General features: G+C 37.6%; 1 protein-coding gene across 4 annotated transcripts in view; it reads right to left on the reverse strand.

Annotated features, from left to right (window-relative positions):
* Positions 1 to 26,076, reverse strand: part of PDLIM5 (PDZ and LIM domain 5) — a 140,415-nt gene that overhangs the window by 7,604 nt on the left and 106,735 nt on the right. For all 4 annotated transcript variants that reach the window (XM_083367836.1, XM_083367833.1, XM_083367834.1 and 1 more), the window contains 3 exons: positions 23,595 to 23,773; positions 4,056 to 4,212; positions 224 to 404 (listed from right to left, as the gene is read on the reverse strand). In XM_083367836.1, coding sequence (XP_083223962.1) covers positions 224 to 404; positions 4,056 to 4,212; positions 23,595 to 23,773 — 517 coding nt within the window. The remainder of the gene's footprint in view (positions 1 to 223; positions 405 to 4,055; positions 4,213 to 23,594; positions 23,774 to 26,076) is intronic.

Genomic DNA, 26,076 nt, shown 5'->3' on the forward strand with positions numbered 1-26,076 from the left:
CTGGCCAGGGGCTGAGACTGGGATTAAGGTACAATGGGATAATTCTGGAATGAGAAGAACTAAAGGAAGGCAATGGACAATTTTGCTGATTAATTGTAATTTTGAAATTGAGATTAAGAAATTATTGTATTGTTCCTTAATCAATCAATAATAATCAATAAACAGCTGGTTTGAGTGAGTTAACTAATCTGTAATGTTAATTACAAATTGGCATTTTACTTACTCCAAGTATCTTCCTCTGGCATCGGGCACATTCTGGGGCAAAGAACTTCTCATAGCAACCCTCGCAGTACAGTTCTCCCTTCTCTTCCACAAAACCAATATAAGCCATGGAAGTTTTGCAATGAGCACAATTGAACTCTTCGGGGTGCCAGGATTTTCCCAATGCTACAAGGAAAGGCCCTCTGTTTCAAGTAAAAATAAATATTAATTTTAAACTCCATGTTTGATGAAACGCAGTCAAACATCTATTTTCTATCTTCTTTCAGGAGACAGAAAGCAAAATTTACTGATAATGAGAGGAGACAATTCTACTGGATTTTTTTTATATTGATGTATCAGTAGTTATGTAAAACATATTAGAAGTACACTATATGTTATCCAAAAGTGGGAAAAAATACAGATTTCACAATGTGCTTCACTCTGGAACAAATGCTTATGCTTTAATACAATTAAACTGAAACATTTTATTTCTAAAAAATGGTTCTAGATCAAGGTAGAACTTTCTGATTCTACATGAGGTGATAGACATGTGATAGAAATTTCTTATACTCTGATGTGTTCGCTGTAAGGATTGAATGTATTGTTTTTGTTTAGTGCCTCCAAATAAAAAACCAGAATTAAATCAACCAAAGTGAAAAAAGTTTCATATAAAAGAAAAAAAAGAATGCATGCCATTTCATCAGTAGAACTATTTTCTGCCTATATATTAAGAGGGTAAATATTTCTCAAAATATGCAAAACAGTATTTTTCTTATGTTTGCACCTTTAAGAAATCATTAAGAAATTGAAATAATACAGGGAATTCTTTTAATATAAATTATGACAGTTTATAAAGATTAATGAGTAAACAGAAGCATATATTATTCCCCACAGCAAAGAGAAGCAGAGATAGTCAAACTGACTCTTTTATCCAAATAAGAGAATATATTTAATTTTGTTTGTATTTGGCATCCGGATGTTGTGCTTGCAATGAAAAAAAAAAGAGATTTTGACTTTGTTTTTGCTCATTAGATAGGTTTGTTCAGGGCTTTTTTTCTCATAGAACGCTCAGAACGGAGTTCCGGCACCTTTTTTGGATGGAACCTTGTGGGGTAGGCAAGGCGGGTTGTATGAGATGTGTGAGTTCCGGCACCTTTTTCTTTTACAAAAAAAGCACTGGGTTTGTTGCTATAGAAATGGCTAGTATATACTACTGTGTAAGAGTAAAAAGTTGAGGTTGCAGTGCTGTTATCTTCTACTGTGCTAAAGAGAGTTGGAAGTCGGTACTTTTTTTCTTTCTTTTAACCCAGTGGTGTCAAACTCACAACGTCACGACGTATTGTGACTTTTTTTTCCATTGCCGGCGCGGTTTCAGCATGATGCATCTGGCCCATGGGCCGGCAGTTTGACACCCCTGCTTTAACCTCTTTGCACCATACTTTCTCTTTTTTTTCCCTTCCCCCCTCCTAGTTTTCTATTACTTTTTTACAATTTCTCTTTGTATTTTATATTTTGATAACTAATAAAAATGTATTAAAAGGGGGAAAAAATAAATTATTTGAAAAATACAAACATTTGAATATCTACAGGTAACCTTGCTGCCATGTGGCTCTCTGAACAATTGGCCTAAGCAGATACACTCTAACCTCTGTACAAGCACCTTTTAACACTGATGCTCTTTCAGCTATGTAGGGATCCAATTTAAGACCTTATGTATAACAAACTGCTCTCTTCTAACAGCACAGGCTAATTTACGAGGCTCATTAGAAAAAAACCCAGTCCGAGGAAAACTTTTGGCCCTGCTTAGGATCAAGTTTCCAATTGTCTCCACTAAAAGTACAGTCTTGGAAGAAAGCATAATAGGAACTGGGAAGGATGGCTAAGTATTCTGATACTACCATTTAGCAGAAATATTTAGACTTGGTCTGCTTTAGTTTTCTTCAGCCATTTGAGAATTTTCATATTTTGAAGCCTAAAGAGGAATAAAGCTCCAGTGTGTGTAAAAAGAAAATTATTATTTCCAGTATTTCATATTCTGAATATTCTGAATGAATCAATTAACTCTGCAGCTAAGATAAGCACATTTAATGCCACTGAGGAGGTAACGTAGAATTTTATTCAATATTTTTATTATTTATACTATGCATGACTTAGTAGGAATCACATGCAGGCAAAAAAACCCCGATAATATAGTTGACAGAAAAGCATCAGTTGGATTTATATTCCAAACAGAGATGAACAGCATCAGCAGTAATCCTTTTAAATACGAAATTTATGTAAATCAGTCAATGTCCTGTTACACGACTGAAGATAATTTGGATGAAATGCATAAATGCACAGCTGTTTTGTATTCTGAGGTAGCCAACTACGACTATGTCAATGGAAAGTAAAATATTGAGTTAAGTCATGGATGTACTCCCATAGCTGTGAAAAAATGATTCTGTAGAGATCATTTGCTTGAACTGTTAATTTTTATGCAAGACAATGAGTGAAAAGATATAGATAGAAAATCCATATTGTTTGGAAGACAGAAAGTTAGACTGGTATTTTCATACTATTAAGTAAGCACCAAGTAGCTGATCTATCACCAGAAGGTTGTCCTGATTTTTAAATGTTCATGAAAGCATGATAAAAATGCAAACTTTATCTCAACAGGGCTTTTTCACTTCTTGTGACAGTTAAATTGTACTTTAGTTTCTCATTCATCTTGCAGAAAATTTTTCTTTGTCAGTAATGGTAACGCCATGATTACTTAGGGAGAAAAAGAATTTAGAGAAACTCATACTTTTTTTAAAAAAATAATTCCCTTCCATGTAAGGGATACAGAAATATATTAATACCAAGATTTTAAATTGACAACAAATTTAATTATCTTATTCAATGATATTCTGAGACTCCTCAGCTGTTGCACATTAGCAATCTATTAGAATTTTACTACAACTATTTCAACAGATATTATATATGAGAAAAAGCAGGTAGTTTAGCATGTTGATTTTGCAAGACAGAATGAGAGCCTGTAATAAGACTGCAAAAAAATTGTGATAACTTTTAGATAATAAACTTATCAATAATTAAGGATATCAATTAAAAGGTTATGAGATACCACTCTTAATTTGGGAGACTTGCACATCATGGTTATTTTATGCATTAGTGTAAAGTAACCAGGTGTACAATGCATTTGGCTGCAACACAGATGTGCTGTGGAATGTCACTTGATCCAGTTCTTATCTTTTTGCAGGTAATACTGCCTCAAAGGGCATGAACTGTAATTATGCTAAAACCTCAACCCCAAAAGCTGAAGGCTATCATAAGCTTCCCAAAGTATTGTACTGCAAGAGTAAAGAAACAACGTGATATAATCTTTATAAGGATGCCAGATGATTCTATTATATTACCTTCTCACTTGTCTTTCCTTTTACTTTCCAAACCTGTGTGACTATCCACTTCTAACAATATGCTCATATAAGCCACAAGCTTGATATTATACCAGTCAATACAAATTCCTGGATTCTATGACTGAGACAATTATGAGAACCAGTAAAATACTCGCAGTATTTCAACTATGTAAGAACTCACATGCTTACGCAATTTTCAGAAGACGGAAGTGGATATTTTCTCAGCTTTATGTTAAGTTCCAGATGGAAGCATGCGTTAATCTTGCTGGCTATGTTGTATGAACTTAATTAATTAGCATTTATTTATGAATCAGTGCACTCAAGATTAAACTGAGAACAGCGCTGAAGAGGTTTCAATTCAATGGGTTTAAATTATTCAAATATAAGTTCCTTGTAGAATAAGAAGGACAGTCCTGCATCTCACATAAAGCAACCATGTATATAGACAATGATACCAACCTGATGACTTGATTGCAATGAGCACACATTGGAGTCCGCTTGCCTGCTGGAATATGCTCTGCTCTCTGAACCAAAGTACCTTCATTAGTTTGCAGAAGTGCGGCTGTAGTTTTCTCACCAGATGTTGTACTATTGTTGGAAATCCATCCACTTCCAGCTGCCATGAATTGAAATGGGAGAAAACCGAACACTGAGCTTGCAAGCAGAAATGCCAGCAATTCCAATGTTTTAGTACATAAATGCACAATTATTAGAAAGAAATTTCCTGATAGAAATAAATATGTGATAATTGGGTATGTATCTAGCATTCAAATGATTTGCTTCACTCAGCAAATATAAGCCTCTTTGAATCCTGAATGCAAGCACATCTTTTGCAAATCTCATGCGACCCTTTTAAAAAACGTTTCTGGTTGCCTCTGCATGTGTATGATTGCCCTCTATGAACAGAGATGCTTTCAGAGCTGTGCAAACCAAGTGGAAGATACAGTGATGCAAATAAACTGGGAAGGTGCTTGATTCACATTGTCTCAGGTTAAAAAGGTTACAATATAAAAGGGGCGGCCTAAAAGAAGGAGTGGAGGTCAACCTTTTCTGCAAAGCACCTGAAAGCAGGAAAAGAAGCAATGGGTGGAAACTAATCAAGGAGAGAATGACTTGCCTCCAGAAGTTGTGGGTGCTCCAACACTAGATGTTTTTAAGAAGAGACTGGACAACCATTTGTCTGAAATGGTATAGGGTTTCCTGCCTGAGCAGCAGGTTGGACTAGAAGACCTCCAAGGTCCCTTCCAACTCTGTTATTCTGTTAAAGCACCTCAAATCCTTTGCAGAGAGATAATGCTGAAAAATATGTTTTCATGATTGTGATACAAATTATTCCTTGACAGGAATTCCTTATTTCCTCTGAGGGTTCTCACCCATACCTGGACTTGAGACCATACTTTTATGAATCTAGGTTATCTGTATCCTCCAAGGCTGCCTCTATTTTATCATTAACATATTTTACACTTTCATTCTTGACTCTCTAGATAAATCTCTAGAATGTCATGTCCAAGGGGTACAAGTGAAATTAACCATCAGAAAAAAAATGGAATAAGAAATTTCTAATCTAAGATTTAAACCTAAATGATGATGATAATGATGATAACTTTATTGTCACTTTGAATGTACACCAATCGGCATGCATCAAAATGAAATTTTGTTGCATACAGCTCTCAAAGGGTCACCACCTCCGATATATACTCCTTGTTCGGGGCCCGCTCAAATTTCACATTGTCCATTTTAGTCTCTAAAATGTAATGTAACTGAATTTTTTTTAAAAAAAAGATTGTGTTTCTGAATGGAGTTTAGAGTCTAGTTCAATTACAAAATTGTCCTTTGAACTGGACAGAGGAATTGAATTCACTGTTAATTGCAAATGGTAAGATATTTCTAGTATATTATAGTATTCTAGCAAGTCTGTATTACTTTGACTTTAAAGGCTAAAACAATTTACCTAGAATTATCCAATTCCAATAAAGAAAGGCTTATTAAATAAACTTTACTCTATTTCCAGCTGCACAATTACATGAAGCAAATAATAAAATGTACCCATTAGCAGGCAAAGAACTAATCATACTTTGCCCTTTAAAGCATACTAAAAGGAAACCCAAATGGAGTATCAAAAATAAATTCCTTCACAGAGGATCTTCACAGAAGGATGGTGTGCTTTGAAAATAGTATTTCTACCCTCGGGAACATCCCAGTGCATTTTTTAAAATCCGCAGCTAAAAGGGAAATTAAAGAACAAGCAACAAAGGATTTCAACAGAAAAGCAGGGTGAAAAATCAACCATGTCTGAAATGCTGAATTATTGGCAGATAAACGTAACATACATGGGGTTAATAAGTGAACATAATACCAAATAATCCGAAGTAAAAGACATCAGTAGAAGCAGAAATGCTTTGTGTGCAAAAGAAGTCCAGTGTAAACTTTCTCATCTCTACACAGGATCAGGAAAAATATCTTGTTGGAAACACTACGGAGCTACTGCTAGTCCAAAGAAATAAGGCAAAACGAAGGTGAAGGAGTCCCTGTGGATTTTATTCCGCTAGTCATCGCCGACTCTAGGGGGCGGGGTTTATTTCTGTTTCAAGGCCATGAGCCGTGGTGGCACAGTGGTTAGAATGCAGCACTGCAGACTACTTCTGCTGACTTCTGGCTGCAGTTCGAATCTCACCGGCGCAAGGTTGACTCAGCCTTCCATCTTTCTGAGGTTGGTAAAATGAGGACCCAGATTGTTGGGGGCAATATGCTTACTCTGTAAACTGCTTAGAGGACTGTAAAGAACTGTGAAGTGCTATGTACTGTAAGTCTAAGTGCTATTGCTACTGTGTTTTCCCAAAAATAAGACCTGGTCTTATTTTTTATTTGTTTTTACCTCCAAAAGAGGCACTAGGTCTTATTTTGGGGAGGTGTCTTTTCCACAGTCTTACCTCGTGGCGACACCAACAGCCTGCCCAGCCAGCCCACTTCTTCTGCAGCTGAAGAAAATGTCTCTGCAGCTGAGAATGGAGCTCCGGCCTGCACGTAGCTTGGTTCTTGGCTGCAGAGGCCTTTCCGGAAGATCTCTTACGGTGAAATACAGGCCAGAGCTCCATTCTCATCTGCAGAGGCATCCATGGGGCAGCTCCAATCCCCCTCACCCCTGCCCTAGCTTGATTTTTAGGCATGCACCTCGCTCCAAAACTAGGACTTATTTTTGGAGTAAGTCTTCCTACTGTCCAAAGACATTTCCGCAATTATGTGGCCAGCATTATGCCACCAAGCGTTGTTAACTTTCCACCAAAGTATTCACATTTGCATGCTTTCAACCTGATAGGTGGGCAGGAACTGGGGCAAGGATGGCAGCTCATCCCATCATGTGGCACTTAGGTCTTGAACCTGGACTACCAGCTTTCCAGTCAATAAGCCCAGCATCTTAGTCACTGAGCCATTGAGCAGCCATCCAAGTCCAAAGAAATAGATCACCCTAATTAGGTGTCCTAAATTCTTAAGTGTGTATTTGCTTTTCAATTTTTCTGACTGGCCCTTGCAGTAAGTAGCATTAACTATATTACCATATCTGAAAAGAGGTTCAACACAAGTAGCACCTATCTTATCTATCAGACCAGTCCTTCTTTTTTGTCCTACGGCTCCTATTTCGCATCTTTTCCTTTAGAAATAATGCAAAAACAGATATTCTGCCATAATATCTTGCACGCTTTTAACCCTGCCCATAGTCAAATTCATTAAAGTGTATTTATTTGTTCATGCTTTGCCAATTGTACTGAAAAAGGCAGTTTAGTCACACACCTTTTCTGCCTGATTAAACTTCAAAGTCTGACAATCTGTTGAAGTTAAGAGATAAGACTGGCACCTTCTGAAATGTTTTCAGTCCTAAAGTGGCAACAATCAATGCTTTCCCCCCCCCCCTTTCACTGAAGTGTGATAAACACCTGTAGTTATTTATGATGCAGTATCAGGATAACACTCTCCGGATAAATAAATGATAGTAAAGGAAATAGGAAAGGTTTCCAGAGAAAAGGGTACAATAAATAAGTAATTGGTCAGCTTTTCATTATCAAGAAACACTGTATTCTTTGAAATTGGCACTCTTCTGTCTCTGAAGCATTCCATTATGACCCAGTGATCACAGTATTTTATTTTGAACTATAAATGCTCTTGAAGTCTACAAATAAACACAGATAAGAGGGGAAGAAGAAAAAGAATGTTGAAGGGCTGAGGGTGGTGCTGTTGTTTGTGACAAATTGCACTTATGAGCAGTACTTTTGAGAGTTTACTGCTTCATTTTCAACTATCAGCAAAAAGGAAAATTGTCAGAGCATATTCTTGAGATTGATGAAGCAACTATGTAATTATGAATTCTTCCTGGTTATAACACCCCAGGTGGCAATCTAATGCATTTGCTGAGAATTTTCGTTGTGTTTGAAAAGTTCTCTTTTAAAAGGTTGCACTTATCCAAGTGCAAATTTTTATAGGAGCACAATGTTTCTGCCTGGGTAACTTCAAACACCTAGAAGAACCCACGGGACCTCATTTTCTTTATATATTCCAGGTAAAACCCTGGAAATGATTACAGTTGGTGACACTGAAACTTTGATGAGCTGCACCCCTTTAACATTTCTCCAATCCCTTTTAAAACTTCTTTGTCTTGTTACTGGCCCAATGCTTGCAATTAAAGCATACAATTTTTGTTAATACAGAAAACTAATTGGCACTGTTCAATTGCTGGATTGTTGCAGCATCTGGAACTATGAACAACTCTGAGGCAATGGATAGAGAAAGATAGACTTTGGATTTGGGATGCATGAGACTCATTAATAGCCCACAAAAGTCACACTTTCTCTATTGTGATTTTGTTCCTCCAATTAGGTTAGAAATAAAAACATGTTATTGCACATCATTTGCACGAAAGTTAATAATGAATTCTGAATTCATAATGCATTACAGCTGGGGTCAAATATTTTGTCACTTGTTCTAAAGGAAAAAAATGTCCTTTGTCTTTATCATTAACGTGGAAAGAGTGGAAAGTTACTAGTATAGGTAGTCCTTGACTTACAACCACAATTCAGCCCAAAATTTCCACTGCAAAGTGTAATGTAGTGGGTCCGACGCAAGGAAGAGATGCCAGCCGGAGTACGTGTTCAGCTCTTTATTGGGGGGGGTAGCGTACTGGGGAACAAGGGCTACCTGGCCTTCTTATATACCTAGCCAGGCAGGCGGCCAGCCAATGGGGTTGGCCCTAGGTTTCCCGCCGAAACTAGGTTTCCCGCCAAAACCGTCCAGGACACTCCCCCTGGTGGCTGTTGCTATGCAGATGCCTGCACCAGGATACATAACACCAAGCAAGACGGTTGTTAAGTGAGTTTTGCCCCCATTTTATAACCTTTCTTGTCAAGTGAATCACTGCAGCTGTTAACTTAGTAACACGACTGTTAAGTCAATCTGGTTCCCCTTTTGCTTGTCATAAGTGCGCAAAAGGTGATCAGATGATTCTGGGAAACTGCAACCATCATAAATATAGTTGCCAAGTGTCCAAATTTTGATCACATGACCACAGGGATGAAAAATGAATATTGCAATAGTGTTAGAAAAAAAATATCACTCTTGTGATAGATTACCGACAAACTGAAGATTGCAGTATTTGAAATGTATGCAAGCAGCAATACAGTACATGCGGTGCGTTCAGAAAGTATTCAGACCCCTTTCCCTTTAGTCAATTTTGTTATGCTAAAATTATGGGGTACTGAATGTAGATTAATGAGAAATGAATTTCAACAAACTGTAGATTCAGGCTGCAGCATAACAAAATTGACAAAAGGGAAGGGGGTCTGAATACTTTCTGAATGCACTGTCCATGCAATCCTGTATCCTAAGGAAGATGAACGTTAGAACCTATTCTGGCTTTACAATTTTACACCAGGATACTGTAAGACAATTAACCACAAAGTAATCATAGAACCCTTGTCCTTCAGTTATCCTTTCTACCCATATATGCTACCCTTCGCAACAACTTCATATTTTATTTAATACATATGGAGACTACCCTACAATTTGTCCAACTGTTGGGCACAGAGTGTTGTCTCTGTTAACTAAAACTTTCTTTGCAAAATACACCAAGATATATGTTTCGATTAAATAGTAAGTACTTTGATTCTATTTGTGTCAGTTGTGTGCACGTTAAGGGATGTAAGGGGTTTTTTTTGAACAGTACAACTCCACAAATACTTTCGAATCTCAAGGACAGCTTATGCGGAGACAAACACAAAACACACCACCTGTTGTTTGGGATATAAAAGATAAAAATGTCTGTAGAAAATACCAGCTTCGCTGTAGAACGTAAAATAAACTTAACATTTTCAGAAAGAGCTTAAGCATTCTGGATGGCAGTTTGTTTGTTAGTCAAGGCTGGCAGCTGTTTTTCTCTGGCTGGTAAACCACTTATCTTCCAGGGCTTCGATCTCTGGCAGATGAACTGCACAGAGTAGTTTTTTTCCCCCACAATGGGTCTTTCTCTTTGTCTTCTCTCAACCCAACAAACACAACAAAGCTACAGCAAAGTAAAATTGCCATCCATTTTGGGATTATTAGCCACCCAAGTGCTTTTCTAAAACCAACAGCTAATCTTCAACACCCATAGCTGTCTAGATCTATCTTTGATGACAGCCATAACACACTATTTATTAGACTAAAAGCAGAAAAACAAGTACTTAATACTCCTGCCTCCTGCTTTCCTCACAATAACAAACCTGTGAGGTAGATTGGGTTGAGCAGGACTGGCTGGGCCATGGTCATCCAGCTGACTCCTCCTAATGTTTTTAGTGCTTATCCTGTAATCAATGATCGAAAAACTGGCTTGTATTTTTCAGCTGGCTTGTTCCAAGGCATGATCAGGGTTGAAAGGAAGCAACTGGCCCAAAGTCTCCCAATTGTCTTCTGTTCCTAAAAGAGAACTAGAACCCAGCTCGCCCTGCTCATGGTGCAGCACCTTAACCAATACACCATGCAATTGGCTCTCGTAAGAGGTATCTTCTAAGACAGGGGATGTCAACCAACAGGTCACAGCCCACTAGTGGGCTGTGAGGGGATTGCAACTGGGACGCGGGAAACGTATGTGCACATCCTCAGTTGCATGCACTCCATTTGCGTGAGCAGCAGGACCGTGTGCATGCCGCTTGTGCAAATGTAGCTGCATGCGTGCACACTTGCCAACTGCTTGCACAGAACCCTCCCCTCCCCCACCCATGCCAGTCTGCAAAGCTGGAAACATTGGGGAGCTCTGTTCCAAGGTTTAGCCAAAATATATAACTCTGCAGTTATCATCTGCTGGTTCTTGACATACTTTCTTGCAGTAATATTAGAGAAATGTTCTCTATCTTCCACCAATTGGAAGCTGTTTAGATAATGAAGGTCTGCCATTTTTAATTCTCTTCTGTTCTTTGTAAAACCTGGAACAGACCCCTTGTTATTGTAGGGGATTTTTTTCCTGGGTACAATTTAATTTGTTAAGGTTTTTAATAATGGCTGTCATCCAGAATGGAATAAAATACTCTATTTCAGAGGACTGAAATGGAGTAATTATTCTTCTGTAAGAACAGTGTTTTTTCTGGAAATACTTCTGTTTTCTAGAGAAACATGAGAATATTCAGAACAGACTAGGTGTTATTCATAGCACAGTCTAATGCTAAACATTAATAATGAATTAAAACCTTACTTAAGACAAGAGTAAAGTCCACTACTTGAACCAACCTCTCTCTCACAGATGTTCTCTTGACCATAGCAACAACTAAGACTGAACAATTTAACACTCACTTAAACGTAAGATCAGGCATCATATGAAGTCTATAAATAATAATAAAGATACTTCTCTGCATACAAGTGCCAGAATTTCATTATAAAGTGCTGTCATCCAGTGGTTTATATAACCGCAATCATACTACTGTACAACAGATGGGAGAAAATGGATGTTCCTATTACTTAATAGACTATAACTCCTTCGCTCTTATTTCTAGGCCAAATGGATATTGATGAGTTTTAAATGCTATTAATATTCCCTCCTTCCCACAAAAAAACTCCACCAACTAAATTTCAGTCTCTGAACATTTCCCTAAAAGGCGTGGGCTTAAGCAAGGAGAGAAAGCACAGCCTTCAACAGCCACTTTTTTTTTTGACTAGATTTGTGGAATATAATTAAAGCTTTAAATCCTCCTACGATGAAAGGCAAAACAGGAAGGATTATACTGTTATCATTTCTTAAAATGTCTGGGAAAGCTAGAATGTGCACCATGAAAAATCACAACAGGTGCACTAGAGGCCGGGTTACAATTTCAGAAGGTTAGTTTCCTGCTATAGCAGCTAGTCTTTCATCTCTAAAGAGCTCAGATTAAATGGACTGTAAAGTTTCTTAATTAAAATGAACATTCTGGGCTGGCTTGGGTCAGATCATTTTCTCATCTGCAGCCTTTATGGGTCAGTCAAAATTCAGTAAAATTTGAGGGGTTTGCTTTGTTCCTTCCAAAGTCAGTTCCAGAAAGAAGAAAATTGGAGTATCGTCCCATTAAGTTCATGCTTGCAACAGTCAGGAGGGCAAAAAATGTGTTCTGGAATAGTATGGAGTGGGAATGTAGTATGTTAAAACTGCCGCACCTTTTCAAGGGATAACATATATTAGTTTAAGAATTTATAGATAAGTGTCATGATTGCCCTCCACAAGCCCTGAAGAACTTTTTTGCCTTTCAGTCTGAAGCGATGCATATCCCTAATGCTTACATACTTGCATTTGTATGCATATGGCTTACATCTTGTAGTATTATTTGTAGTAAGCCACCTAATTAACATTGGAGCCAAAGGAGGAACTTAACTTTCAAAAATGTTGAGATCAAATATTGCACAGCATCATCATTCTGCCTTGAATTCAATGTATGAGGATGTCTTTACGGCATGGAACTTGAATAATATGTTTTTAGACATGTATCCTACCTTACCTCCACAATATTGTAAACATAATACAATATTTTTATTTGTGGGAGAGCTACAAATATTTTACATGAAATAAATGACAGAAGAATTGTATTAGTCAAGTTTGCTATTTTTCTGGAAGCCACCATGGAACACATTAGTACTGAAACAAAACAATTAGCCTGATAACAATTTCACAACAAATTAAGACACAATATCAGTGGGTTTAAGTTTGAAAAGATAAGGAAGAATCATAGAGGTGACTGGCAGAGGGATAGAACTAATTTTACCAACCTTTTGAGGAAAGAGATAGTTTTGGTAGATGACGAGGAGAACGAAGGAGCTGGGGGGAAAGTTGATTTCTTATTTCTTTATGTACTCATATTCTCCTTATTTTGAACTGCTTGTGTATCCAGTGTAACTAAAGTATCCAATTGTAATCCAAACTATAGTTATTGTATATCAAATGATGAGATATGAAGTCACCTATATTCCACTGTACCTAACACAATCAGGTAAACCACGGCATTTCTATGGTGATACGATCTCTGTATCTTCAGCTGCTCTCTTCTCTCCCCCCCCTGCACAACCTTTGGTTGTGTAAAACCTCAATGTACCGTATTTTCTGGCGTATAAGACGACTTTTTAACCCATGAAAATCTTCTCAAAAGTCAGGGGTCATCTTATACGCCGGGTGCTGAAAATTTAGGGACAGGGCTGGCTGCAAAACCTGGAACGGATTTCCCATTTGGTCTGCGCAGGGAAAGCGGGACCAATTGGAGAACAAGCTGCAGTCTGTGATTTTTTACAGGCTGGGGTCTGGGCGTCTTTCCTTCTAAAGTTGAAGAGCAGCTGCAGTCTATCCCAACTTGGAAGGCAGGTGGGGAATGCAGCAGCCAGAGCAGCTGCTTAGCTCTAAGGACACATTTGACTCAGGAACTGGGAGGGCTGGCTGGAAAACCTGCAGTGGATCTCCCATTTGGTCTGTGCAGGGAAAGCTTTAGAGTGAATTAGGAAACATTTAATCCATTGCACTGTTTTATATTTACATGTTTGATGACAAACAGCCTTATGTTTATAAGTGACAGTTTTCCTACTAAGTACCTGCATGTCATAAGCATTTGAATTAAAATTACCTTATTAAAATCAAATCTAATGTTTTTTAATTTTTATTTGGTGTGCGTTGGAAGAGGGGTAGTCTTATACAGCGAGTATAGCCCAAACCCTATAATTTAGCAGGAAACGTAGAGGGTCGTCTTACACGCCCAGTCGTCTTATACACCGGAAAATACGGCAGTGACAGCTTCATTCTGATCGGACAACAAATCTTTTTTGAAAAAGTGTATGTTAGTGCAGGGCATCACAATAATTAGCTAATCAATCTATAACAGTTTTGGTCACCAATCCTTTCTACCAGGTGAGTAAGTAAGGAAAACTGAATTCAATCTTCTGACTCTGTTTTAGATTATTTATACAGCTTTATATCATAAAGATTTCTGGGGAAATCTCTGAGATTTTTTAATAAGGGATACTTGTAATACAGCCACCATAACTGTGGTTGCAGTGACTCAAGACCCGCCAGTGCACTTCCAACATCTTTTCAGTTTAACTTTTAAACCAGAAATACATAATCCATTAGAAACTGGAAGACCATGAGTTCTAATCCTGCCTTAGGCACAAAGCCAGTTGGGCAACCTCATGCCAGCTGTTCTCTCAGCCCTATGAACCCAGCAATGGCAAGCCACTTCTGAAATCTTACCAAGAACACTGCAGGGACTGGTCCGGGCAGTTGCCTGGAGTGAATGCTGGCTCTAAGGTATACACACACACATACACATAAAGGCGGAGGGGGGAATTGTTGACTATTTCTTGTTGTTAGCTGCGAAGTCGTGTCCGACCCATCGCGACCCTATGGACAACATTCCTCCAGGCCTTCCTGTCCTATACCATCTTCTGGAGTCCATTTAAGCTCACGCCTACTGCTTCAGTGACTCCATCCAGCCACCTCATTCTCTGTCGTCCCCTTCTTCTCTTGCCCTCAATCTTTCCCAGCATTAGGCTCTTCTCCAGTGAGTCCTTCCCTCTCATTAGGTGGCCAAAGTATTTGAGTTTTAGCTTTAGGATCTGGCCTTCTAAAGAGCAGTCAGGGTTGATCTCCTCTAGGACTGACCAGTTTGATCGCCTTGCAGTCCAAGGGACTCGCAGGAGTCTTCTCCAGCACCATAGTTCAAAGGCCTCAATTCTTTGGCACTCAGCCTTTTTTATGGTCCAACTTTCACTGCCATACATTGCAAGTTGACTATACAGGCAGTAATTAAATGAACTGAAGGAAGTCACACATTGGAGATTTTAAGTTATGGTAATTTTTCCCAATCTGAGGATCCTACCAATATGTGGAGCGGACATTTCTGAGAATTCTAGGAATTGAAGTTCATCCATCTGAAAGTTATCCATATTGAAAAACAATGACATAGTTATAATGAAAACTGCTTATGCCGTATGTAAAATAATCCTCCAGAGCAAATTAATTTCAAATTGCAGTATTTGGGCTGACCTGGAGAATACTGACTCGCTCTGGCTGCCAATAGCGGCAGACTGTAAATGAGACAACAAATAGGGAGACTTATTTAAAAAGTTAATAAAGAAATGAAGCTGTGGTTTCCTTGAGAACAAGATGGAGATAGGCTGTGGTGGGAGGGTGGCTCATAGTTAGTAGGAGGAAAATGAGTTGGAGCATATTAACCCAGTCCATTTGCATCCTGATGTGGGAGGAGATGAAGGTTGTGAGAAAGAAGAGCATTTCAAAACTCTTATTCTAAATAAAAAAAATCTGAAATTGTTTCTTCAAGATACTCGATATGAATAATACACAGTTTTAAAATCCATTTAACCACAACATACAGGTGCCTTTGTTATCCGGGGCTCCACTACTCATGATTTAGCCTACAGTTAATAAAAACAGACCAGACCTCATTAGCAGCAAGGTAAGGCTTTCATATATTTGCAGTTCTTTCTCTCTTCTGCTTTCCATGTGCAAAATGGCAGGTGGATTTTGTACATGAGTAAAGCAGGTTTTTAAAGGTCTTCTTATCCATGGTTTTGCTATCTGCAAGTTGAAACAAAACCACTGCAAATATCAGGGGCCACCTATGAAAATTCTATCAGCTGGTTTTTCTGGTGGAAAGTGAGTTGCATAATCATCATATTTTATACAGGTAAAAGAAAAGGGGGAAAAAAAACCAAAGGTACATCTATATTCTGTTCCATAACGCTTGCAACAGGTTAGCATCTCACGTCACAAGGAAATGCCCCAGCTTTAACAGGTGATGTTTACGAAGACCTTTGGTGTGGTTTCAGAACACTTTGCTTGGCTACACTGGAATTCACATTCATTAACCTGTCACACCCTGTGGTATGCCAAAACAATTTAGCATTATTAATACTGGGGTGTCTATTTGTCAGGAACAAACTCCTCTGATGTTGCTATTGAACTTTAACTGTACTCAACTCTTTCAGGACACTTTTATTTAAATTATGTCCTGCTCAGTTTCAAAATACAGCAAATACATGCTGCTGGTCTATGACCAAATAAAGATTTGATGAAGATGATGAAATACAGCAAAGAAAACTTTCTAAAAAACAAGTCAAAATCAAATCCACCAATGCTGTATGGGTTTTAAGCCCAGGAATCCAACTTCACGAGGTACAGAATTCTATCTGAACAGCTCTAGTTTGCCACCCTTGGCACTTGCAGTCTTCTCAACTGTCCACTCTTTAAAAGTTTATTGGCCCCACAGTGCCATCCTAATTAAAAAAATGTTGCTCGGCCAATTATAAGCATTTTGGAAATTAAAAAAAGGGAAACAGATCGTCGCCTTATTTGGAAACGTTCCCCTTTCTCCATTAAAAGAATAAAGATCAGCAGAATCTCAGAAAGCATATTGGATGAGCTAGAGGAAAAAAGCATATCCATTTGCCTTCAGATAAATAGATGTTACATTTTGGGCTATATTATGCTGGCAGTCCTGTGATGAATGAGCAACATCCAGTCTTTCGAAATGGTTGTGATCATGACCCTAGGTCCAAAAAGATTGCCTATCCTCGTGTCAAATAGCACCCTCTTCACTTCTCTGCAGCACATTTAGTCCTGCATCGACTGACACTACAAAGCAGCAACTTGTTAAGCCTAATTATTGTTGCAATTTCACTAATTGGTCCAGACATATAAGCAGCATCTAGAATTACCACATTATTGGAATGTGTTTTGGATAGTTTTAAGTCTACAGTATTTTTTTTTATAAGCAGTTTCAAGTTCTGCCAAGTTGGATATTGATGGTTTGCAAGAACTCTGGGATTGAAAGGTCCCACCTAAACAAACATAAGACGAAAGGTCTTAAAACATATTAAGATTGCTTCTTACAATTTTAAGGTGAGACTAATTCCACATGTGTTATGATTCCTGGAAAGCCCAGAAACTGTTTTATTGGGATGGCTATCGACTTCAATGCAGGTAGTCCTCAATTTATGACCACAAAAGAGCTAAGCAAGACAGCTGTTAAATACGTTTAGCTCCCATTATGCCACCTTTTTTTTTAAATCACAGCTGATAAGTAAATCACTGCAGCTGTTAAGTTAGTAACATGGTTGTTAACTGAATGTGACTTCCCCACTGACTTTGCTTTTCAGAAAGTCCCAAAAGGTAATCATAAGATCCCAGGACACTGCAATGGTCGTAAATACATGTCAGTTGCCAAATGTCCAAGTTTTGATTGTGGGGTTGCTGCAACAATCATAAGTGTGAAAATCAGTCATACTACTTTTTTCAGTGCCATTGTGATTTCGAACAGTCACTAAACAAATGGTTGTAAGACAAGGACTGTATACTGAAAGTTTAAGATGAGGAGGAGATACTTACTCGTATCACATAGCCTTGTCCTATTACTGCCCCATTTTATTTAGTTTCCATCAGTTTTAAATTGGCATTTCAAAGACTGGTATGGTTTAGAAATTAAGCTTCTCTTGAATTGCATACCAATGTGGTTATTACCATATCAAAAATTCAAAATTAATTCACAAACTTACCAGTATCTCTTCACATACTCTTTATACACTGGTTCTCCATAAATATTATGATCAGTATTTATTCTGAATAATTAAAGTTTAATAATAAATTTAAGATTGGACTGAATAGTACAAATATACAATATGTTTATGTGTTTGTTGCTTCTTTTCCTCCTTTTATGTTTTCCACATTTTTCTTTACATAAAGTAAGTCACAAGTTTGGGAGTTAATTATAAAGGTCAATTTGTAAGATTTTCAAACAATGGGAAACCAGTGAACCAAGACAGGGGTCCCCAGCCCTCCAGCCATGGTCTAGTACTGGTTCGTAGCCTGTTAGGAACCGGGCCACTGAAGCAAGCCAAGCTTTGTCTCCAAAAGTGTGGGATCGAGATCAGAGGTCCCCAGCCTTTTGGGCACCAGGGACCGGTTCTGTGGAGAGAGGTTTTTCCGTGGACCGGAGGATGTGTGGTTTTGTGTGCTGCCTATAACCCGAGGATGGGGCTTTGCTTGTTTATACGGACCGGTTGCTGGCATGCTGCAGCCCGATCCTGATCTATGGACCGGGGGTTTGGGAACCCCTGATCTACATAGTGCGCAAAACCACCATCCACCCCCCCCCCGCGCTGCCACTGATCCGTGGAAAAATTGTTTTCCCTGAAACTGGGCCCTAGAACAAAAATGGTTTGGGGTGTGTGTGCTGAACTAAGAGACTAAAGCCTAAGGTCTGGTGAATGGAATAGGAAGGCAATGACAAAATGCTGTGACTTGCAAAAGCACTGTGGTTCTTTATTTAGTTTTGAAATGCTTGGTTTGCATTGATCCAGACACTGTCCTGGGTTTGCAGTGGCGTGGAAAGGTGGTTGCTTCTCAAGAGAGGGGAAACTTTTAAGTCCACTTTATAAATTTATGTGTTTCTCGAACTGTTACAGCAGATCTTGTACCTGGGAGACAAAGTAAGAAGGTGCTTGCCGATAGAGGAGAATATTTGTAGTTTAGGACTGAACTGAACTGAAGGTGCTTACATTGTGAGATGGGTAGCTACATGAAATAAATACATAAATAAATAAATCTTTTCATTTTTCTAAAGCCTGCCAAGAAGAAATGCATGTTTCAGAGCACTGCAGCACATATCACTTCTGCCTGCTATAGAGGCCAAACTTAATTCCAGTTATAATCATATTCTCAAATTCTGGTAAATTTGAGAAGCATGGTTATCACTTAGCATCACTGTAGCCAAAACAATTTTTAAAGCAATAACATGAATAACTAATGATGGAAAGGAAAGCAAGCAGAATCACTTGCGTATATTGTACTCTTAATCTTCACCCAAGCACAGATTTGTCTGCCCCAAACATTCTTATATTTTTTCACTCCTGTATCAGTCCTTTTCAGTTTAAAAGGCAAGCTCTCCAAAACAAATCTCATTACTTGGTATTGGCTTAATTTCATTAAACAAAGTAATAAAACAAATGAAAGAACATCAGCAGATAAATATAAATTACAAGCAATGAGATTCATGAGAAACTTTACAAAAACAAGCCATTCAAAATATTGCCCTGCCTGTGTTATAAAACACAGGGGATACACACTTACTTCTACCACCATGCAGAATACTTTGCAGGTTAAACATTAAAGATCATTTCTGTTAAATGTACCATAGATGAAAGAACACTGTGCACTCAAAATATAAGCTGTCCTCTAAAAGTTAACCCCCATTTCATCTCCCATTAGAAAGAGAAAAAAAGAAAGAGAACAATTCAAGAAAGTACAAATACAGTGATTTATCGCCACCTCAAGGTATTTTGAGGTATCACACCTCCAATTCCCCTCCAATTATTGTCAAACATAGCCATAAGCCAATCAGGCCACACAATTAAAAACACAGTTAAAACTACCTACCACATTAAACTTACATTTTTGGTAATTAGGAATAATTATGAATCCTTTCCCTAACAATATGTAATGACCTTTTTTTAAAAAAGAAATGCATCAATTCACAGGTGTGGTTGAATCTAATTGCTTTATTAGATTGATTGATTGATGGATGGATTGACTTGGAACCTCTCTTTTCTGCATGTGGCATATGTAGTATTCCACCTTCTATTTTTCCCTTCAACTGTCACTCTGTCAGGTTGGTTGGATTGACAGATATTGACTGGTCCAAAGAATACCTAGTGAGCTTTAATATCTGAGGTAAACTATAACTTGGGTTTCACCCATGCCAGTTGAAAACCTTAACCAGTATGCCAATTGACTCTCTTTAAAACTAGAACAGTTCTAAATAGATTAAAAGTACCCTGAAAGAGTAAAGTAGTTTTTTTTAAGTAAATCGGAAGGTCAAGGGCATAACTTGATAAGTGGTCAATTTGAGTCGGCAAATCTCAATAAAAGAAAAGGTTCCCAAAAGAAAAATTGGATGAATTGATTGGACTGAATGAAGAAAGATAATTAAGAAAAACTGAATGCAGAAGTCCAAATAAGCAAGTGCTCTTTTTTCTTCTTCTTTTAGTATGAAGCACAGAGAGTTCAGAACAGTTCTGTCAAATTTTTTCCACTACAAAAGAGGATTTTTGAGGAGCAAGGATGGGGCCTTGGTTTAATCTTTCTCCCACATAGTAGAAAATCTTTTAAAAATCACAGTGGAGAAAACAAAAGAGATTGTATTTATTCTACAAATGTGTGGTGGCAGAGAGGTATTTTATACTGAAAATACCTCTTCAGCATAAGTTCAAAACAAGCCTATAGTCCTATCATTTTAAAGTCAACAGACCTTCCCATAATGATCAGATAGTGAGTCCACACTGAGCAACCACAGAGCCATCCCAGAAGATTTACAAAAAGTCCTTTATGTGAAGACATAAAGAATAGCCAAACAGGCATGAAGATGTTGTCAAGTTTCTGGAGAAATCTGCTTTTCCTTGTCTTTATTGCTCCCTTCTTAGTTCTGCCATCAGTCCATATGAATATGTAAAATTATGGGTGAAAACATTCTCTGGATGAGAAGCCCATCAGGAAAACTAAACTGCAGTTTATTCACGGCTGACAATTTTTGTAAGAGTGAAGACTCTGAATTCTACATAAATAAACTTTATCCACAATAATAAATTTTCCCACACCAAAAAACCCCATTACTCTAAAATAAATGAAACTCTGAGGTAAATTTAGAAACTTTAAAGAACCATGTGTATCATATTCAGTTTATATTAGCTGAAAGTACTTAAAACAAAAGTCAAACACAAGCACCCAAAAAACAGTTAAGTACATTTACGATTTTACTATGCATATGAATTGAAATCTTCAATTGGAAATATATTTACTAAAGTATTTGAAAAAAATTAAGACATACAAGTAATCTTCAGCTTACAACAGTTTGTTGAATAATGCTTCAAAGTTAATAATGGTCTTGGAAAAAGTGTTTTATGACTTTTGTCACACTTATGACCCTTCACTATCCAGTCACATGATCACAATTTGGGCATTTCCCAACCAGCCCACATTTATTTCTGTTTACAGCATCCTGAGCAAACATAATTTCAATTTGTAACTTTTTCAATAGCAATGTCAATTGGAGAAGCTGGATTCTCTTCACCACCACAACGATTTACAAATGCAATAAAAATGGTCATAAAATCAGGTCCAGTTATATGATGACTCGCTTTATGACTGCACCAGTTCACTATGGAAATTCTGGTCTGAATTGCAGTTGTAAGTCAAGGATCATCTACTCAGGTTAACAGCCTATAGCAGGGGTCTTCGTCCACAAGTCATAAAAAGGCCAAGTTTGAAGACCACTAGCCTATAGTTTTCTTTCCTTATTAGATTTCAGCAGCACAATCCAATAGGCTTTTAACTCAGAAATTTCCCACTGAGTTAATGAAGTCAACCTTTTAATAAGTTTGCTTTGTTGCTGCATTATTGCAGCCTAAGGAAAAACAAAAGGATAATCTGAAAACTGCTAATATGCTCATTTTAGAATTACCAAATTGCTATGTGCATAAGTGTATGATCTACCTACAAATGATCATAAGGAAAAAAAACCATAATTACAAGCTTGATTTCTAATGTACTGATGCCTTATTTAATTAATTAATTAACATAATTCTAGACTGCAGTCTTATGTTGAAGCATCGTAAAGTTCATGGAGCTCAACTGAATGAGAAAAAAATGATTAAAACACAACAGCATGAAATTACTGTTGCTTAAAATCTTCAATATAGACTGTACTGAATGAAAGTGAGGGGGGAAAAGAATCAGTTCATACCTAACGTTCACACAGGGAAGGTCTCTATAAGTCTAAATTTTGAAACAGCAGCCTCACAAATACCAAAGGATAGAATGATCATACTGCCAAAAAAATCAAACTTAGGAGTTATTCCTAGATAGTGCTTTACAAGTGACAGTAAAGCAGCAAGACTATTGTGATGATTAGTGTCTTTAAAAAAATCTGGCAAGTTTTTTTTAACACAATACTGGTTGTCCTATATGACAGACTTGTTTGAAAATGGCTCTGTAAATAATGGGAACCATGGTGAATGCTTTAGCAAAAGTGTAGTAATTATGGTATAGCAATCAAGCTGGTGACAGACACTCCTGGTAAACATGCTCATTTGGGCCCTTGATGACAATGATAAAACTATATGTACCCCCTACTCAATTCTGCATATTTCTGAGTGAGTACAATATACAGGTAGTCCTTGTTTAGAAACCAGTTGGGACTGTCAACTTAGTTGTTAAGTGGTTGCTCAGTGAAACTGTGACCGGGCTTATGATCTCACTTCAGCTTTCCTTTGTTCAACAGAGCTAAAACAAATAAAATAAAAAGATCTAAAACTATGGAGAGAGAAGGAAATTCTTCTATACTAACTTCTTTCTCAAAAAAAACAACCCAGCTCTCCCTTGCAAAACATTTTCTAGGCTGAAAGACCCCTATATGAAAAACAATTATTTAAAACATATCAAGATTAAGAGCCATTCAATATACAGTCTAGGCCCATGGTGGTGAACCTATGGCACGGGTACCACAGGTGGCACACAGAGCCCTCTCTGTGGGCACGTATGCCATCGCCACAGTCCTAGGCCTTCAGCTGGGTTTTATAAAACCTTTTCGCTTTAGGCCTCCGCCGCTGTGTGCAAAAAAAAAGGGTTCTATCAATCAATTTTAACTTCCCCGCGGGGAAAAAAAGATCTCGGAAAGTTGGAATTGATTGATTGAACACCGTTACCACTGCAGCCATGCCCACCCAATGGACCACGCTGGCCCAATTGGCTACACCCACCCAATGGGCCATGTCCACCCGGCACCCGATGATAACTAAATGGGTTTTGGGTTGCAGTTTGGGCACTCGATCTCTAAAAGGTTTGCCATCACTGGTTTAGGCCAATGTATCATATCCATGCCATAAAGTAGGCATAGGCAACTGATTTGTTCCCCATTCTTCTTGTTCTATATATTATTATTTACTGAGACTCTAGCCCGTTTTCCTTGCATAAGAGAGTCACTTTTCTTCCATTATTAAACACAAAGTATCATAGTTGTACTAAACTTATGTACATGCACTATCTTGGTCATGGTATTACACAGATGAAGACAGCCCTGAACCTCTGCTTTGTCCTAACTACAAATATATGTGCAGAGGGATGTATATTTTTGTATCATATGGTACAAAATAACAACACGCCAAATCACTATATGAATAAATTCCGTATTAAGCAAAACCAGCCCCCATGCTTCTTGTCTTAAAAGGGCAGTCTTCATCCTTCAGAACAATTCTACTTAGTCGATCCAGTTGTGAAAATGTATTTTATTAATTTTGATATGCTTTTCTGTTTTCTATAGCTTTGTATGGCATTTTAAAATTAACTTTTCAACCAAAGTAAAGGACAAAACTGGACTCAATATCAAATTTTATCAGATATCAGTATTTTTATATAAAATATTTGATTTCAAAATCAGCAACCAAACAAACACTTCAGTAATTTACCTGGTTGCTTAGAAGACTCCCAGCCTGAGGTTTTCTCTGCATATTGAGGTCCTGAGGGCTTGAATCCTGCACCAGATGCAGCTGAAATAGGCCTATTGGCGCCATTTTCTGGGTTTTCAGGCACATTTCTTACAGCAGCAGCTGTACAAGTAGTAAACTGTGTGGGTTCCAAAGAATCGCTGTTTGAAGAAAAAAATATTAGTTTAGCACCATCCCCAAACAAGCACAAGAATTCAATGAAAACTTCCTTTATATAAATACAAAGAAAGTTAGTTTTAAGTATCAGCAGAAAAACTGCTCCTTTAATGTTTATTCTCAATTTTGCACACATTACTGCAAATTTCATGGGACCCCCCCTAATCCATATTACTTTGCATGTCATCCATATGTGAACTAGGTTTCAGACAGCTGTATCATTAACTGCAGTTTATAAAGATCTCATTTTAACTGCTTCTTATGACAGAGATAGTTGGTGCCTTGTGGATACTAACAAGACCCACAATTTTGATCTTAGATTTAATGCACAGACATGCTCATGTGAAACACATTCTGATTGATTTGTTTTTGACAATAAATATAGAGGCATTTCTTCAAAGTCCAGAAGGATTCATTTTCACATATAAAACAAAGATTTTCTCGTTACCATGAACAGAATTTCAGGCAATTAAGCAAGCATCCAAGAAAGAGGAACTGCCTTTCACAATTCAACCCCAAACTAGAAAAGATGACTTAACAAGATGTGGTTAGACAAGTTTAGAGTTTAAATTATGAATGTTGTTGTTAGTTGCGAAGTCATGTCCGACCCATCGCGAACCCATGGACAACGTTCCTCCAGGCCTTCCTGTCCTCTACCATCTTCTGGAGTCCATTTAAGCACACCCCTACTGCTTCAGTGACTCCATCCAGCCACCTCATTCTCTGTTGTCCCCTTCTTCTCTTGCCCTCAATTTTTTCCAGCATTAGGCTCTTCTCCAGTGAGTCCTTCCTTCTCATTAGGTGGCCAAAGTATTTGAGTTTCAACTTCAGGATCTGGCTTCTAAAGAACAGTCAGGGTCAATCTCCTCTAGGACTGAATTATGAATATAATGATCTATAACATTTGAGGACCTTCCTGTTCATCTATTCTACTTCAAAGAATGGTTCTGGCTGTACTATATGTTACAGATTGAATTTAGTATCCATCATTTATTTGATGAAAATTTCAATTCAGCAAATATGAAAGATAACATGCCTTAAAGCGAGAAAATACTATGTGTATCATATACATAACTGGTAAGATCTGCTGGTTGAGAAATAGTGAAGACTGAAGCAATGTGTGTGTGGGGGGGGGGAGTTTACATTTTGGGAAAGGACAAGTTTCTCTTGGATTTAGTTCTAAGTTTGCATGCAGGTTAAGTCACTTTGGAAATTCTATATTTTCACTATTAAAACATTGGTCTGATTTAGTAAATCTGTTTGAAAATATTCCAAAGAAAATAACTGTATGGAAGCATTCTCAAACTATACATTATAATAATTACAGAATTTGGCTTGCCTTCTTCAAATCTTTTCTAAATAGTAAAGCTATGTAGACTTTAAATTCTGCTTATGGTTGATGGTAGCAGTTTTCACAAAAGTATTAGTAGAATACTATATTTATTAAAGTCTTTTATATATCTTTCAAGATCCACTCTATACATGTATGATTTTTTTTAAGTACCAAGAAAAGCCATTCTCTTTTCACATTTGCATTGTTTGGAACCTCTGCTGATCAATGAAGACTGCATTAAGTCTATGGACTAACAAAGATGAAGCTAGCTTCACATATGGTTCTGCTGAAGAATATATTAACATGAAGACTGCTGCTGATTCTTTGTGCCTTCATTCAAATTTGTGTACTGTTCAGTTGGTTTTGTGCCTGCTATATCTGGGTTAAGGTAAAATTACGTTATCTTAGCCCAGATATATCAGGCATGAAACCTACTGAACAATACACAAATTTTATGGAATTATGACATGACAGGTATTGGGGAAATTTTAAAAAAAAACCCCAGTACAGGTAATCCTCAATGTATGACCACAATAGGGCAAAAATTTCTGTTGCTAAGTGAAACATTTATTAAGTGAATTTTGCCCCATTTTACAATCTTTCTTGCCACAGTTGTTAATTTAATCATTGCAGTTGTTAAGTTTGTAACACGGTTGTTAAGTGAATCTGGCTTTCCCATTGAGTTTGTTTGATTTAAGCTTGCAGGAGGTGATCACACGACCCCAGGGCTCTGAAACCATCATAAATATGAGTCAGTTGCCAAACACCAGAACTCATATGATCCTGGGAATGCTGCAATGGATGTAACTGTGAAAAAAGTCATGGCACTTTTTTCAGAGCCCTTGTAACTTTGAACAGATGCTAAATGAATGGTTCTTAAGTTGAGAACTATCTGTATTGCCAAAAGCATTTAAACATGTAAATTTATATTGAAAGATATGCGAAAAGTGGGAT

Source organism: Vipera ursinii (genome assembly GCF_947247035.1).
Source record: "Vipera ursinii genome assembly, chromosome: 7".
In the NCBI taxonomy this organism is placed as follows: domain Eukaryota; kingdom Metazoa; phylum Chordata; class Lepidosauria; order Squamata; family Viperidae; genus Vipera; species Vipera ursinii.